The sequence below is a fragment of the Semicossyphus pulcher genome, unplaced genomic scaffold (assembly GCF_022749685.1).
Source record: "Semicossyphus pulcher isolate SPU_LCO1_2020_fin unplaced genomic scaffold, fSemPul1.0.p SCAF_7, whole genome shotgun sequence".
Taxonomy (NCBI): domain Eukaryota; kingdom Metazoa; phylum Chordata; class Actinopteri; order Labriformes; family Labridae; genus Semicossyphus; species Semicossyphus pulcher.
Genome location: NW_027211748.1, coordinates 6,781,560 through 6,795,658, shown reverse-complemented (window position 1 = coordinate 6,795,658; position 14,099 = coordinate 6,781,560). Strand labels below are relative to the sequence as shown.

General features: G+C 41.2%; 2 protein-coding genes across 4 annotated transcripts; both read left to right on the top strand.

Annotated features, from left to right (window-relative positions):
• Positions 1 to 70: 70 nt before the first annotated feature.
• On the top strand, positions 71 to 5,195 carry LOC138611921 (probable flap endonuclease 1 homolog). The gene is made up of 11 exons (XM_069685181.1): positions 71 to 327; positions 1,178 to 1,244; positions 1,703 to 1,805; positions 2,051 to 2,105; positions 2,227 to 2,288; positions 2,372 to 2,508; positions 3,399 to 3,459; positions 3,578 to 3,709; positions 3,809 to 3,954; positions 4,053 to 4,197; positions 4,340 to 5,195. The coding sequence occupies exons 1-11, from the start codon at positions 246 to 248 to the stop codon at positions 4,394 to 4,396; spliced, it is 1,047 nt and encodes a 348-aa protein (XP_069541282.1). The 5' UTR covers positions 71 to 245; the 3' UTR covers positions 4,397 to 5,195.
• Positions 5,196 to 5,466: 271 nt separating this feature from the next.
• Positions 5,467 to 14,034, top strand: agfg1b (ArfGAP with FG repeats 1b). 3 transcript variants are annotated; one of them, XM_069684667.1, is made up of 12 exons: positions 5,467 to 5,761; positions 8,241 to 8,334; positions 8,614 to 8,729; positions 9,276 to 9,414; positions 9,516 to 9,672; positions 9,801 to 9,908; positions 10,373 to 10,517; positions 10,828 to 10,907; positions 11,023 to 11,115; positions 11,269 to 11,427; positions 11,952 to 12,046; positions 12,213 to 14,034. In XM_069684667.1, the coding sequence occupies exons 1-12, from the start codon at positions 5,595 to 5,597 to the stop codon at positions 12,270 to 12,272; spliced, it is 1,413 nt and encodes a 470-aa protein (XP_069540768.1). In that variant the 5' UTR covers positions 5,467 to 5,594; the 3' UTR covers positions 12,273 to 14,034. The 3 variants fall into 3 exon arrangements, with proteins under 3 accessions (XP_069540768.1, XP_069540769.1, XP_069540770.1); XM_069684668.1 differs by lacking the exon at positions 9,801 to 9,908; XM_069684669.1 differs by lacking the exon at positions 11,269 to 11,427.
• The last annotated feature ends 65 nt before the right edge of the window (positions 14,035 to 14,099 follow it).

Here is a 14,099-nt window from a genome sequence, read left to right as displayed (position 1 = left end):
GTCCTGTCTCTGTTCAATGCTGACCCCTACTGCTCCATCAGCCGCTGTGCAAAACCAGGAAGTTCTTCGGTGATTTTTGCTGGACAACACTATAGAGAGGTGTTGTTTCAGTAAAAGTCCATTTTTACCTTTGAAGATCTTCTACTGACAGCACTCAAGTTAGAACAAACTTAACCTGAACTTTATTGTCGTCCTCTAAGTTACCGGAAGTAACGTTGTTGATAAACAGAGGTGCTGGTAGCACAATGGGGATCACTAAACTGGCAGATTTAATCCGCTCAGATGCTCCGGATGCTATTTCTCACAAGGATATAAGTGACTATACTGGTAATTACCCTGATCTAACATTAATATCTTTGTTTTATTAACGCGGTTTGTTTCTGTAATGTTAAACATGATTGCTAATCGCTAACGTTAGCATACTAGCTAGTTAACTTTTATGTTAACGCTACAGTTAGCCTTTAAATTAACGCTAACATTATTTCCCTGAAAAATCAGCTGAAATCAAATTAGAAATAAAACAATCACATTATTTAAACCATGAAAAGGTTGATTATATTACATGTTAATGCCTCAGCAATCATATTCTAATATATAAATACAAAATTAAAATTAGTGCTTTTATTACTTTCTCTTGATTATACTTAACCTATGTATAACTACTATAGTAATACTGTTTTTGACTGCAGGTATTTAACCTGAATGAAAGTATGTTTGCACTATTACTAGTGTATAACCAGTGTATCTAAATACTTATTTCTAAGTTATAAAACTAATCCAAAATAGTTATTTAAAGATTGTACATTTTCCTTAAAAATAGTATATATTATTTTATAGTGAATAACACAATGCCCAATTTACAATATAATCAAGCTCTGCTGAAACATTAATGGAGGCTTTTATGAAGCTAATTCTTATTAAACATAGCCATATGACCTCAAATCTGCATTGTTGACACACACTAATACAACTGTTAGTAATTTACACTGGCTGACTTACAGTATATGTTTAGAATTGTTACTAAGAAAGAAACAATACCTTGATACAGAGCATATTTAAATAATTTACTCGAGAAAGTTACTTTTATCTGTCACTGATGGGATGTATTAGACAAGCCTTTTATGTCTGAGAGAAATCTTGTTTGGTGCTGATGATGATGCTGTGTTACGCCACACAGGAAAAGTAATCGCACTGGATACCTCGATTGTTGTGAACCAGTTTCGTGCAGCGACACCTTTACTAAGGTAAGCTCTTCGTTGACAATTACCCATCCTGTCTTGAGTGAAGCAACAGTACATTTTTTTCACAAGCACTTTATTTTTTCTCAGACTACTGACATCTCAGTACACCAAGTGTTCAGAAAATGTAAACACCTTTAAGATGCAAGAATGACCAATATGAAAGCCCTGCAATTACTTTTCTTAATATAGACTTAGTGTTGACTTAATTTACTTTCTGAAGCTGCACTTTGTGGTGCTGTTCTACTGGACTACTGAACAAGACAATTAGCATAAATATTTGAAAGGATAAAACATAGTTCAACCCAGCATCCTCACCACAAACTACAGCCATAAATTTGAATCAAGACCTCTTGGACACGGTCTCAACCACAATAGAAAAAAGTATGTTTCACAGAGCACTGGGACTTCTATGTTTTGTTCAGAATATTTGTGTGAAATCTTCTTTTATTTCTTCCCTGTAGCCCCCTGACAGGTCTCTTCTTCCGCACGCTCACCTTCCTGGAACATGACATAAAGCCAGTTTTTGTGTTTGATGGAAAGCCTCCCAAGGAGAAGACAGCTGTTGTAAGTGACACCTTTGAGTCTGTTCCTTTTGTCACAACCTGACACCAAACATTTCCTCCTGGTGTGTAAAGGACAGCCACCGGTCACAGAGAGGATAATTAGCAGTAGAACCGGTCTCCTTACGTTCAGTATGTTATAGGAGAAAATATCTAAACCAGGAAGTTCATCGGCCAGTGAAATTAGACAACACACAGGTGTGATGCAGATTAACATCCATGCTGATCCAAACTCCTGTTTTTCTGCAGCTTCAGAAGCGAGCGGAGGCAGCTGGTTGGAGCTGGCACAACCATACAGGCACAGGTATGTCTGCACAAGCACAGTTTTTACGTTACAATAGATACAGAGCATTCTTGTGAAATATACATTGATATTATTGAAATGAAATGTATTCTCAAGTGAATCTCTTTTATACTCAATGCAGCATCATCCATGACCAGAGATTGTCTCCAGCTCCTGAAACTTCTGGGTGTACCCGTTGTTCAGGTATGACCTGCTGAAAAATATATATAATATAGTCACTTCATTCATTTTGAACTCCTTCTCTTTGTTTCTGTCTTGTGCTCCAGGCTCCGGGGGACGCTGAGGCCTGGTGCGCCTGGCTGGTGAGACAGGGGACCGTGGATGCTGTGGCATCAGAGGACATGGACACACTGCCGTTTGGGGCCAGCATTCTCATTCGCCAGCTGAACTCCAAGAAGGACAGGTAATAACTCAGCAAGTCATGTGCTTCTTAACAGATTCTACTGGAGTTTTCTTATCTTCTAATCTCTTAGCATGCTTGTCAACAGTTTTCAAGTAAGTTCCACGGTGCATTCCCATCCTATCCTACCTATCTATATATGCACACTACCAGCTGCTGAAACTGCCCAGTTTTTCAATACAAAAGTATAAATATATACTTAAATATTTTAAATAATGAGAGGTTATATTATTAGGCTTAATTACACATCCTCCTTCAACAAAATTACAACAAATAAACAAATGAAAACACCTAAAATATTCTAATATTACTAAACAATGTCAATAGCTCCAACAATTTGTTATTCAAATTTACATTTTTTTAATTGTGTCTGCCCTACCTCATGAGTAGCCATGGTTTTCCCGATGTAAGCGTTTAATCTTAATCTTAATCAAAATCTTGACGCAGACATAAGGTTATTCTTCATAGTTCATAAATACTCGTGCTTTGTAGTGCAGTTAAAAAGTAAACGTTTCAGGGGCCGATGCATTTAAGAACCTTTCAGGACCTCAGACATCTAACACTTTGAACCAGTTTTGAATTTCTGTCACTGAAAAATGAAACCTAAAAGCTTGTGTCTTCTAAACATGTGTTGGTATGTATGTGGTGTAAGAGCGTTTGACATCACTGATGATTTTGGGTCCTTCAGTCAGACATTATTGAGTCGGCTTGTGGCTTGTCTAATAGATCTCTTGAGTTCACGTATGGATTACTCCAGAATGCTGCTTTCCACACATCTGTCAGCGCAAACAATACCCGAGCCTTTACAGGAGCTTCACAGTGAGATCTTGGAGATCATCGGTCTCTTTCTAACCTGATCTAATGTTGATTTGTGTTCTTCCTCTCCCTCACAGTGAAGTCACTGAATATTCTTTATCCAAGCTGTTAGAGAAACTTCAAATCAGTCACAAGGAGGTAAGACGGAAACTAACATGAGGATGTCTTTGAAATCTTAGTACACTCCTTCAAGGAAATATTTTCTACAAAAACAGTCTCCAGCTTTCCTTTTCTTTCTGGAACTTTCTTTCACCAGTTCGTTGACCTGTGTATCTTATTGGGCTGTGACTACTGTGATAAGATCCCCCAATTGGGACCTAAGAGAGCTTTGAAACTGATCCAGAAGCACCGCAATATTGAGGATGTGGTTTTGCACGTCAAAAGAAAGGTACTAAATGGACAACCTGTGGTCTTTGTTTTTCATTATTAACTTTGCTTTACAACAATAGTTAAATCTAATGAGACACTCACGTGTGCTGCCGTTTAGACCCATCCTGTGCCAAATTTCTGGAAGTACAAAGAAGCACGGAAGATCTTCCTGGATGCACCTCAAACCGAAGCTCCTGATCTCACCTGGACCGAACCAGATGAAGAAGCTCTGGTTGGGTTCCTTTGTCACACCAATCACGTTAAGTATGTACTCGTGGCTGTTTAAAAACTTAAGCCCTGCTTTAGTTTTACTTTCTTCTCTTCTTTAAAGATGGTTATGACTATATACATGTTTTTCTTAGGGAGGACAGGATCCGTCGAAGGATGGAGAGGTTCCGTGAGGCGCGGGACAGTAAGCGGGAGGAGAGAGAAAAGGAGAGGGCAGCAGGACGCAGCAGGCAGACTCGCATGGAGGACTTCTTCAGAGTCACCAGAAAGAGGGCTCTAGTAAGCATAACTGGATTAGATGAGAATATTACATTTATTTTATGGATGAGTCTTGATTTCTGCTCCAGGCAAGCAGTGAGTTATGACCTGAAAAAAATGTGTTGATTTGTCTGATCAGTTGCTCTTTCTTTTCTTCCTCTAGCCCGTGGAAGCTGTAAACTCTTTAAGCAGCAAAATAAAGAGACAAAAGTTAAAATAAGGCTGCCACCATCTGCCACTCCACGATCAAAGCTGGAAACAAGTTGTTTTCTATTCTGTCTGCCTCTCAAGATATGTAAAAAATATGAAAAAAACATTGACAGACATGTGATCTGTTTCTGCCATGGGATGATTTTGCTTACAAGAGTTCTGCTGCTTCATTCCTGTGCTGATAAGACTGTGGACATCTTCGAGATCCATATCAGTAAAGTGGAATACATTCATTTAGATTTTTTTTTTTTAACACTAATAATTTAAAAAGTTTCAGAGACAATAATTTTACATGTTGGATCATGGTTTTTGCAACAGCAGAGGACTGCACCTGAACAAGCCAAAACAGGCATTTTACAAGAAGCTGACTTCAAATCTTTTTTTGTCTCTACACCGGAGCACTATCTCCACTGACAATACAATAACCTGATTTTATCTTTAACAGCAACAACACAATTCACTGAGCAGTTCTTCAGTGAATCCAGCAGTTTCCTGCAAAGCCACCAAGAAAAGCAGAGCAGGCGGTGGACAGCTATGAAAGAGAACAGTGTGATCTCTGTTAGGAAGGCCTTCCCCCAAGCCAAAACTGGAGACAGGGGATGTCTCATCACTAGATATTCAATGAGCACCTGCTGTGTAAAGGGTGCCAAGGCGGAGACCAAAGACTTGAATTTTAAAACATGCACAAAAGTGGGATCATGTCTTAAGAGACTGTGAGATGTTTAATCCATATGAAGAAGTTTTATTTTGAAAATACTTGTAAATGCTCTATACAGGGACAAAACTGTCTATTTTATAATTTGGTTTTGTATGTAAAGCTGTTTTGAATTAAAAATAATAATAAGTTGGTTTATTTATTTGTGGGATGTTCTTCTGTGTGATTGGGTCAATAACTGCAAACTGTACATGTGAATTGTTTCACAATTTGGGTTATTTTCTCCTGAAATGTTCCCACGTAAATATTTTTCCTGATAAAACGGGGCATCATTCCAAACCAACAGATGGCGCCTGTAATTGTGAAAGCCGGTCTGTTTCTCACTTTCTCCGTGTAGAAGAAGTAGTTTGTCAGTCGCCCAGTCTCCCAGCCAGACCTCTCAGCAAGGTGTCTGCCAGCCACACGCGACGAGTCTGCCCCGAAGACACCCGCCCTGCCCCGGGTCCCCTCTCCAAACTTCTCCCCCGGTGATACCAGCCCGCTGTTTTCCGCCATGGCGACGAGTGCCAAGCGAAAGCAGGAGGAGACTCATCTGAAGATGCTCCGGGAAATGACTAGCCTGCCCGCGAATAGGAAATGCTTCGACTGTGACCAGCGCGGCCCGACCTATGTCAACATGACAGTGGGCTCCTTCGTCTGTACGACCTGCTCCGGCATCCTGTGAGTCTCATTTTGGGTGAAAGCTCTTTCTGTGTTGTGTTCAGGGTCCACCGGGCGAGGACAAGGCAGAGCTGTCGGTCACAGGTCTGTGCTGTACACCGCTGACTTGGCGGTACCGTTAGCTCGTGAGCTAGCTGTTAAACCAGGACAGGTACCGACACCCTCGGTTCCGCCTGATCCGTGAGGTTGGGCCGTTGTCCTGTAGTCTGTAATTTGTTTGTTTACAACATTATTAACGTGTAATAACATGAGGTATTTTATACACCTTTAGGCTGAGGGTGAGGGGTGGTCTCAGGGGTTTACTGCCTGTGTGGTCAAGGTTAGCATGCCACACGTGAGGTTCATATACCCAACAGGCAAATATTGGAGCACTTTGTTTAAAAACAGCCCGTCACAGAGAGGAAAACCTCATCTAGTTGAACTTTAACTAGAAACACACACACCTTAACGCACACGTAAACACACCTCTAGATAAGCAGGAGCAGGGTGGGTCTCAGCTCGGGGAGTAGATCAAAGACAAAGTGGGGCAGTGGGTCGTCCTTAGCTGCTGTCTGATGAAACCTCTTTTTGTTTCTTGGAAGCTTGAATCCTTACGAAATCATAACCAATTTTTGGCCAAGGAACCTGATTTATGCAATATTCCAGCTGCCCACGCCCATTAAATTGCTCAAACACAGCCAAACATTTCTGCTTATGCTGCTGTCAGTGTGTCACATTAGTTTTTCTTGTTCCGGCAGGTGTGGCAAGCCTTAACTCCGCAATACTTACCCTTTAAGTAGAAACTAGTTTGTTTGTGTGTATGTGTATGGCTCAACGAGCAGTAGACACGCTGGATTGTTTTTTGATTATGATATAAACCTTGGCTAAACTGGTCATCGATACGATCATAGACTGTTATTCTTCCTTGTTCCTTGTTGTTGAATCTCTGTCCAAAGAACTTATTAAACTGTACAAAGTAAGGGAAGAAACTATAGATAGACTATAGAAAAGTTCACCCTCTTTACGTTAGTAGGGACACTTAAGGCAACAGTTACAGCCCTGAATGAAAGAGGATAGGTCTGTATCAGCTCTGCATATCTGGAAACGTGTCTTTTTCTCATTCTTCCTCGCATACGCTCCATCATGTTGAAGGAAACAGCAATTTTCAAATTCTGACATAAATCTGATGGAGGTCTGGACTCTGTGTTGGCCACACCAGGACATTAACTTTGTTGGTGATCAGTCATTCCTGTCACAGATTGCATCAGGTTTTCATTCAGGATGTGTCTTCATTGTCTGGCTTAATTTTACCTTCAAACTCCAGAAGCCTACCATGGCGCTGGTTATGGTGTTTTTTGGTCTCATCAGGCCACTGAACCTTCCTACACTTTCTTCCAGAGTCTCCCACATCCCCTATTTAAACACTAACCCAGTTGTTATTTGACTTTGCTGTTTTCAACAGTGGTTTTGTCATTGTCAATGTGCTATAAATCTGCTGGTGTCGCAACAGTTGTTGATTACAGTGACACCCATCTGAGCTTCTGTAGACCTCTGCCCTTCCTCGTGGGTGTCCCCCTGGCACTTACCCTCACCCTTCCCTCTCCAGAGGTTTTTTTCCACATCAGTGTTAAGAGTGGAAGGATATGAGCTCCCTTGGCAGAAACATTTCATTTCTGCAGTATAAAGAATCCACTCACAGATCTGTGTGTGAAGCTGCTTCGTCTTCATCATTCAGGTTTCACCAGACTAACTGTTGCATCTTCCAGTTACACTGTCCATTTCATCTAATGTCTTATTCTTATTACACAGGGGAATTGAAGTGACTCATTATATGACATCTCAGAGTTATGTTATGATTTAAACATAAATAACAACGAACATAATGTGACTAAAAGTTTAATACATGAATTTGTCCTTAAATGTGATTTCTGCCTTAATCACGGCAGATAGATTTTCCTCTGCATTAGGGTGTTTTTATAGAACTCCCATGATCAATCACTTCGTTACCATGTTAACAAGATACATCTTTTGTTATTGTTTTGATTAAGAGACCCATAGCATCAGAAATGAATGACTGTCGTTTTTAACAGGGGTATTACAGATGTTGCTGACAATATAACTTGATGGCACATGCTACAGGTCCCTCCCAGGGTCAAACTTATCGTTATTTATATATTTTTTCTGAATGACTTTTTGTTTTTATGTAAGTGAATTCAATTTATAGTTACATTCCTTGATATTAATTCCAAAAAACTTCAGTCTATGGTCTTCGAATTGTTTACCTCTGCGTTGCTTTGCATTTTAAAGTGTCTGTCAGTTGTTGGTATTGCTCTCAGTTTCCAGGTCGCACACATAAACCCTCCTGCATCTAATCAGTCTGAAATTAAATTTGCATTTGTGATTGAGGTTTTTGTTTGACTTTTTCATGTTACATCAACAGCACCGACTTGTATCCGGCTTCTCTTGTTCTTAAGCTAACATATACCTCCTCCACCCACAGGCGAGGACTGAATCCCCCACACAGAGTAAAGTCCATTTCTATGACCACGTTCACACATCAGGAAATCGAGTTCCTACAGAAACACAGCAATGAGGTATCACGCAAACCCTGAGTCTGCAAAGTGTCTCACATATTTTTATGGCCATGAGTATCTGTTTTTCATTCAGAAGTGGCATCTTGGCATTTCTCTGAACTCTGCTTACTCAACTTTATTGGCATTCCTCCCTACCTACTTTTTTTCTCCCGTTTCTCGTCATCCCCTCCCCCCTGCTCTTTACTTCTCTCTCACCTCTCTCCCGGCTTTGCCACCAAAACCCCCACCCCAATCCCCTCCTTACCTCCCACTCTCCTCATTCCTCTGCCCCCCCTGTAGGTCTGTAAACACATCTGGTTGGGCCTCTATGACGACAGGACATCGGTTGTTCCAGATTTCCGAGAACCACAGAAAGTAAAAGAGTTCCTCCAAGAAAAATATGAAAAGAAAAGATGGTAACTTACACATTTTGATTTTGGTCTCATCAGGGTCACGCCAACATTCATAACTATTCTTATTTCACGTCTTCTCTCTGTGGACACACATATATACATGAATAAATGGCTTCAATGTGCTTAAATGACACCTGAATGCATACGGTTTTAAATAATATAGTTTGAAACTATTAAATATGTCTCAAGTTCTTATAGTCTGCAGTTCTTTTAAGTATGCTGGCTTGTTAGTATAAAGTGTGATGCAATGGAAGAGACAGCTGACAATAGAGTGCCACATCGGCCAAAAACCATTTTGCAGTTATGGATTTGGTTAACCATAAGATTTGATTTGATAGCATGCTCTTCACTGTCTAGGATGTCTACGTGTCACTGTCCTCTTTAACTGCAGTGTTGTTCAAAAGAGAGCACAGCCTTTAAACACTGATTTATGAGGGGAGGTCACATTTTAAAAGACTGAAATAGTTCAGTTAAATTAATAAACACCCGTTTGTTGTTCTACTAATATGTCTCTACATTTATTTTTATGTTCTTTCCTAAATTTATTAGGTATGTTCCTCCAGACCAAGCAAGGGCAGCGGTAAATGTCCAGGCCTCTGTGTCTGGCTCCTCAGCCAGCAGCACCGGTAGTACCCCAGAAGTCCAACCCCTCAAAACCCTGCAGCTCAACAAGACCCCGCTGCGCCAGGTATCAGACATGTACAGCTAATAATTCATCCATTTATGTTGTGTTTTTCGAATATATCTGGAGGAAGTTTTAACCCTCTTTGTTTTCCGTCTACTTCCCAGTCCCCAGCTCTCGGTCGTTCCCAGGCTCACAGCGCTGCTCAGGAGAAGAAGTTTGACTTGCTCTCTGACCTGGGAGGAGACATCTTTGCTGCTCCGCCCACTCAAACCTCCAGCTCTACAAACTTTGCCAACTTTGCACATTTTCCAAGCCAGTCGGGTAAAATAGCTCGCTCTCAACATTTCATTCAGACTAATACAGGTTAACAAAGATATTTAGCTTTGATTCGTCATCATCTCATTTCCCTGCCATTGTTTTTGTTCATTTTTCCTTGTGTATGGTCGCAGCACCTCAGGGTAATTCAGATACCAACTTTGCCAACTTTGAGGCATTTGGAAACACTACGATTCCATCCCATCTGAGCACGTCACCCCCCTCAAAGTCCTTTTCATCAGGTACCCCCCCTCCCCACCATTGTCTTTGTTCACCCTTTTCACACACACTCACCCTCACCTCAGGATTTTTCTTATGCATTTCATTCCCACTCTGTCCAACGGGGGAAACTATTTCTGTGTTTGCGCTCTACAGAGGCATAAATCACATGCTGTTCATTGATACAGTTGGTGCTACAGCAGGTTTTTTAACTATTGCTCAGTGTGACGAACACTAAAAACATCTTTAGTTGTTTCCACTGTTGGAAACAGAAACACCAATACATTCTTTCACTTTGGATCATTTGAAAAAGACATCTCAGAAGCGCAGTGAAGGGAGACCCCCAGTGGACACTCTTAAAACTCACATTGTTCACATGTCACAACATACTCAGCTTTCCCCTTAACTCTTTCTTTCTCTTATTATTTTTTTACTTTGAATGTGTATGCCTTTGATCTGTGAGCTTTTTTTTTTCTATTGTCAAAAGGTGGAGGTGTGCCAATCCCGTCAATGTCTAGTGCCGTCCCCACCCAAACCCACACAGGGAGCTGCTCAGAGGATCGCTATGCTGCTCTGGCTGAGTTGGACAACGAACTTAGCTCAACTGTCTCCACAGGCAGCAATCCGCCTGGGTGAGAGACTGGCCGGCACACACACACACACACACATAAAGAAATATATTAACACTGCTGATAAATGTTCACAGGTTTCCTCTGCATAACTAGAAAGCGATGATTTAATAGTGTGCAGCGTGTGATTTTGAATAATCACATGTTCAAATATTCAAGTTAATCATATTACTTTAGCGATGGGAGTAAAGTAAAATCCCCGTCAACATTTCCCACTCAGAAACCTCTTTCACAGCTAAACTACCTGCTTATAATGAACTCTGCTTACATGCCACGTGTGCTGCAAGTCTGAAACAGATGTTTTTAATTACAGGAACATATTTGGACCAGTGCTTGGTTCATCGCCAGCCCAGAATCCACCTGTCTTACCCAGCATGCAGCCTGGCTTTGGAGGTGGTGATACTGATGACTCAACAGTGATGCATACATACATTAAATTTTCATAGTGATACATTTTCACACATAACTCAAAGACTCCTTTTGCAACTTACTCCTGTATTTCCTCCAGCCGTCCCATCCACAAATCCCTTTGTTGCTGCAGCCGTTGCCCCAGAGATGGCCACCAACCCTTTTCAGACTAATGGCAGAGCTCCATCTGCAGGTGCGTGCGTTTGAAGTTTAGTGTATTTAATAACACTTTTTTTTTCATAGACGTTTGTGTTACTTTGATGTAACCCAGTTACATTGTCAAATAGCTTTGTGATTTCTAGAATTACTCCTCCTTGTGTGTTGTGTGTGTGTGTGCGTCTTGTAGCCTCGTTTGGTACTGGCTCTATGAGCATGCCCGCCGGCTTTGGGAATGCGTCTTCCTACTGCCTCCCGACCAGTTTCAGCGGAAACTTCCAGCAGCAATTCCCCGGCCAGGCCCCCATCCCTTACTCTCAACCTGCGGCCTACCACCCTCAGTCCAATGGTTAGTGGCCTCCCACATCCCTCTGTCCTCTTACCCTGTTCCACCTGTGCTGTACCTGTCAATGATATGGGTCACATTCGGCATTTCCTGAGTCATATGTATTCTTATCTGACTACACTTGATGTGCAACATGAATTGCATTTCAGCCTCTCTGCAGCACATTTAGACTATGACCTTTCAGTGGCAGCTACTGCACAGGGACAAAAGGTTGCATTTGGTGAACGAAGCTTCAGGGTCTTCTCTGGACCAGAAACACAATGAACCGACCCAAAAAGCTCTGCTCACGCCTGAATGCAATCTGATATTTCGGGCTTGGCTCTCTTGTTTATTCATTTTTTTCATTTTTACAATCTTACTCCCTTTGAATTCTTAACAATGAATTTTCATAATTAAGTTCATTGTGAAACGTTTATCTTCGTCTGTTTACCTTTGACGCTTTATAGCCTGCTTTTTATGGCCTGTTGAAACAGCAGTGGCAATGAAATAAAATGATTGCACAATCCCTTCCCTTGTATCACCTCTAGGCCCTGCATTCCCAGTCTACGGCCAGAACAAGCCCTCCATGACGCCCTTTGGGCCACCCATGGCTGGCCCTGGCATGACCAATAACCCATTCATGGTGAGCATGCTTTGTCTTTTCAAAGAAAAGTAGTATGTATGTTGAAGGGGCTTAACCAGCTTTGGAAAACAATTGAACTAATTAGTTTCATAGAATATATTGCTTTATTTAACATTAATTAGGAAAGTGATTCTCCTTAATGCCAAATACCTTCTTGTTTTTTCAGGCCGGAGGTCCAGCAGGGTCATTCCCTTCGGGGGGTTCATCCACCAATCCTTTCCTGTAGCACAGCTCCCAGTCATGGCCACCAGAGGGCAGCATGCAGCACATATTCAACACACCCGTTCCGTCATGCAATTAGAGGCAGATCATTTTTTTAAAAAGACTTACGTTTTGTTTTGTTTTTTTCATGAAAAAGTTTACAACACTATGAAGGAGTACAAAGGACTATATGGAAGACTAAGGGACTGCTATGAGGGAAAATGTACTGTCTGGACTATATACAATGCATTATATGCTTTTTACTCTTTGTTTATGACTGTAAGCTCTGTGCATATCATAATTTGTAATCACAATTAAGTACATGTTATGTATAACAAGGACTGAGTTAACAAGGGTGAGTATACACACACCTTGTGGGGGAAAAAACCCACTACAAAGTATCTACGTAGGTAAGGGTATACACTTTAAGATTATTAACAGGGTTCCATCCAAATCCATGATCTGTGGTGTGAAACAACCATGGTGATGCAGGTATTTCATTTTTAAAAGGGATTACTCTTTTGTTATTTTAGCACAATTGCTACTATACTGGCACTGAGGTGCAATATGTCCTTTATTAACATTCATTGCCAGATCCAAGTTGCCTATATTCCAAAGCAACCAAACACGTCTTTTTTAAAGTTACAGTAACATCGCAGACAGGTGGATGGGACACAACGCCCTGTACTATTAGTCATCCTTTTAAAAATTGCCAATATCTGTGAAATTTTGAAAAGGAGCACAGGTTGAAATTGGGTTTGTGATCAAGGCCAGCTCGTTGAATACGAGACCAGCAGAACTGTCAGATGTTTCAGCCCTCCAGGTAACTGGACAGGCATGTCTTCTAGAGCACAACTGGAGGAAAGGGACAAAAAGTGCAGGCATTTAGAGGATAGTTTCTTCATCTTATTTCCCTGCTTTACCTCTTAAGCTCTGGTAAAAATGTTAGATATACTGCTGGTAACCTTTCTCCTGCTGGTTGAAGATTTTAGTTATTCACTATATTTTATTAATATGGTAATGACAAAAGGAAAGAATGTTGAAAAAGCTTCAGGTTTAAGGCTGGGACCCAAATTTGGTTGCATCATCACTTCTGGGGCCGCTTTTCACTTGGTTGCAGTTGACTTGTCCTTTTTAGAGGGTATGAAAGGTTTAGCAGCCCCTACCTAGGCAAAAAATACACTACACTTGAAAACAACAATTGAGGTGGTTGGGGCATCTGGTTAGGATGCCTCCTGGGCGCCTCCCTTTGGAGGTTTTCCGGGCACGTCCAACTGGGAGGAGACCCCGGGGCAGATCCAGAGCTCGCTGGAGGGATTATACATCCCGTCTGGCCTGGAAACGCCTCGGAATCCCCCAGGAGGAACTGGAAAAGTTTGCTGGGGAGAGGGACGCTTGGGTCATCTTACTGTGAAGGCTTGCCACCACGACCCGGCCCCGGTTAAGTGGAAGATAATGGATGGATGAAAACAATATTTATGAAATGTTGGTTATCTTGTATTCACCACACTCCCTTTGCCTTTGATTATAAGGCCTTTGGAGTGCAGAACTGGATATAGAGAAATAATAATGTATCTTTAGTTTGCTTTAAAGTAAGGCTAGGTAAAAGGACAGATGAATAATTTGGGGACTATTACATTTCTGGATCAGCCTGGGACTCCTGAGAACTAGGGTGAAAATGTGCCACCAATGACTAACAATGAGTTTATTGTCTTTACATGAGTAGGTAAGTAAATGTGTACATATATAAATATATGTATAAATAAATTAAAAGATTTTTAACTACAGTTCAGAGTTTTTCCTTGTTGTAATAATCGCATTCTTTGTTCCAATGAAAACTTGCCAGTTTGTT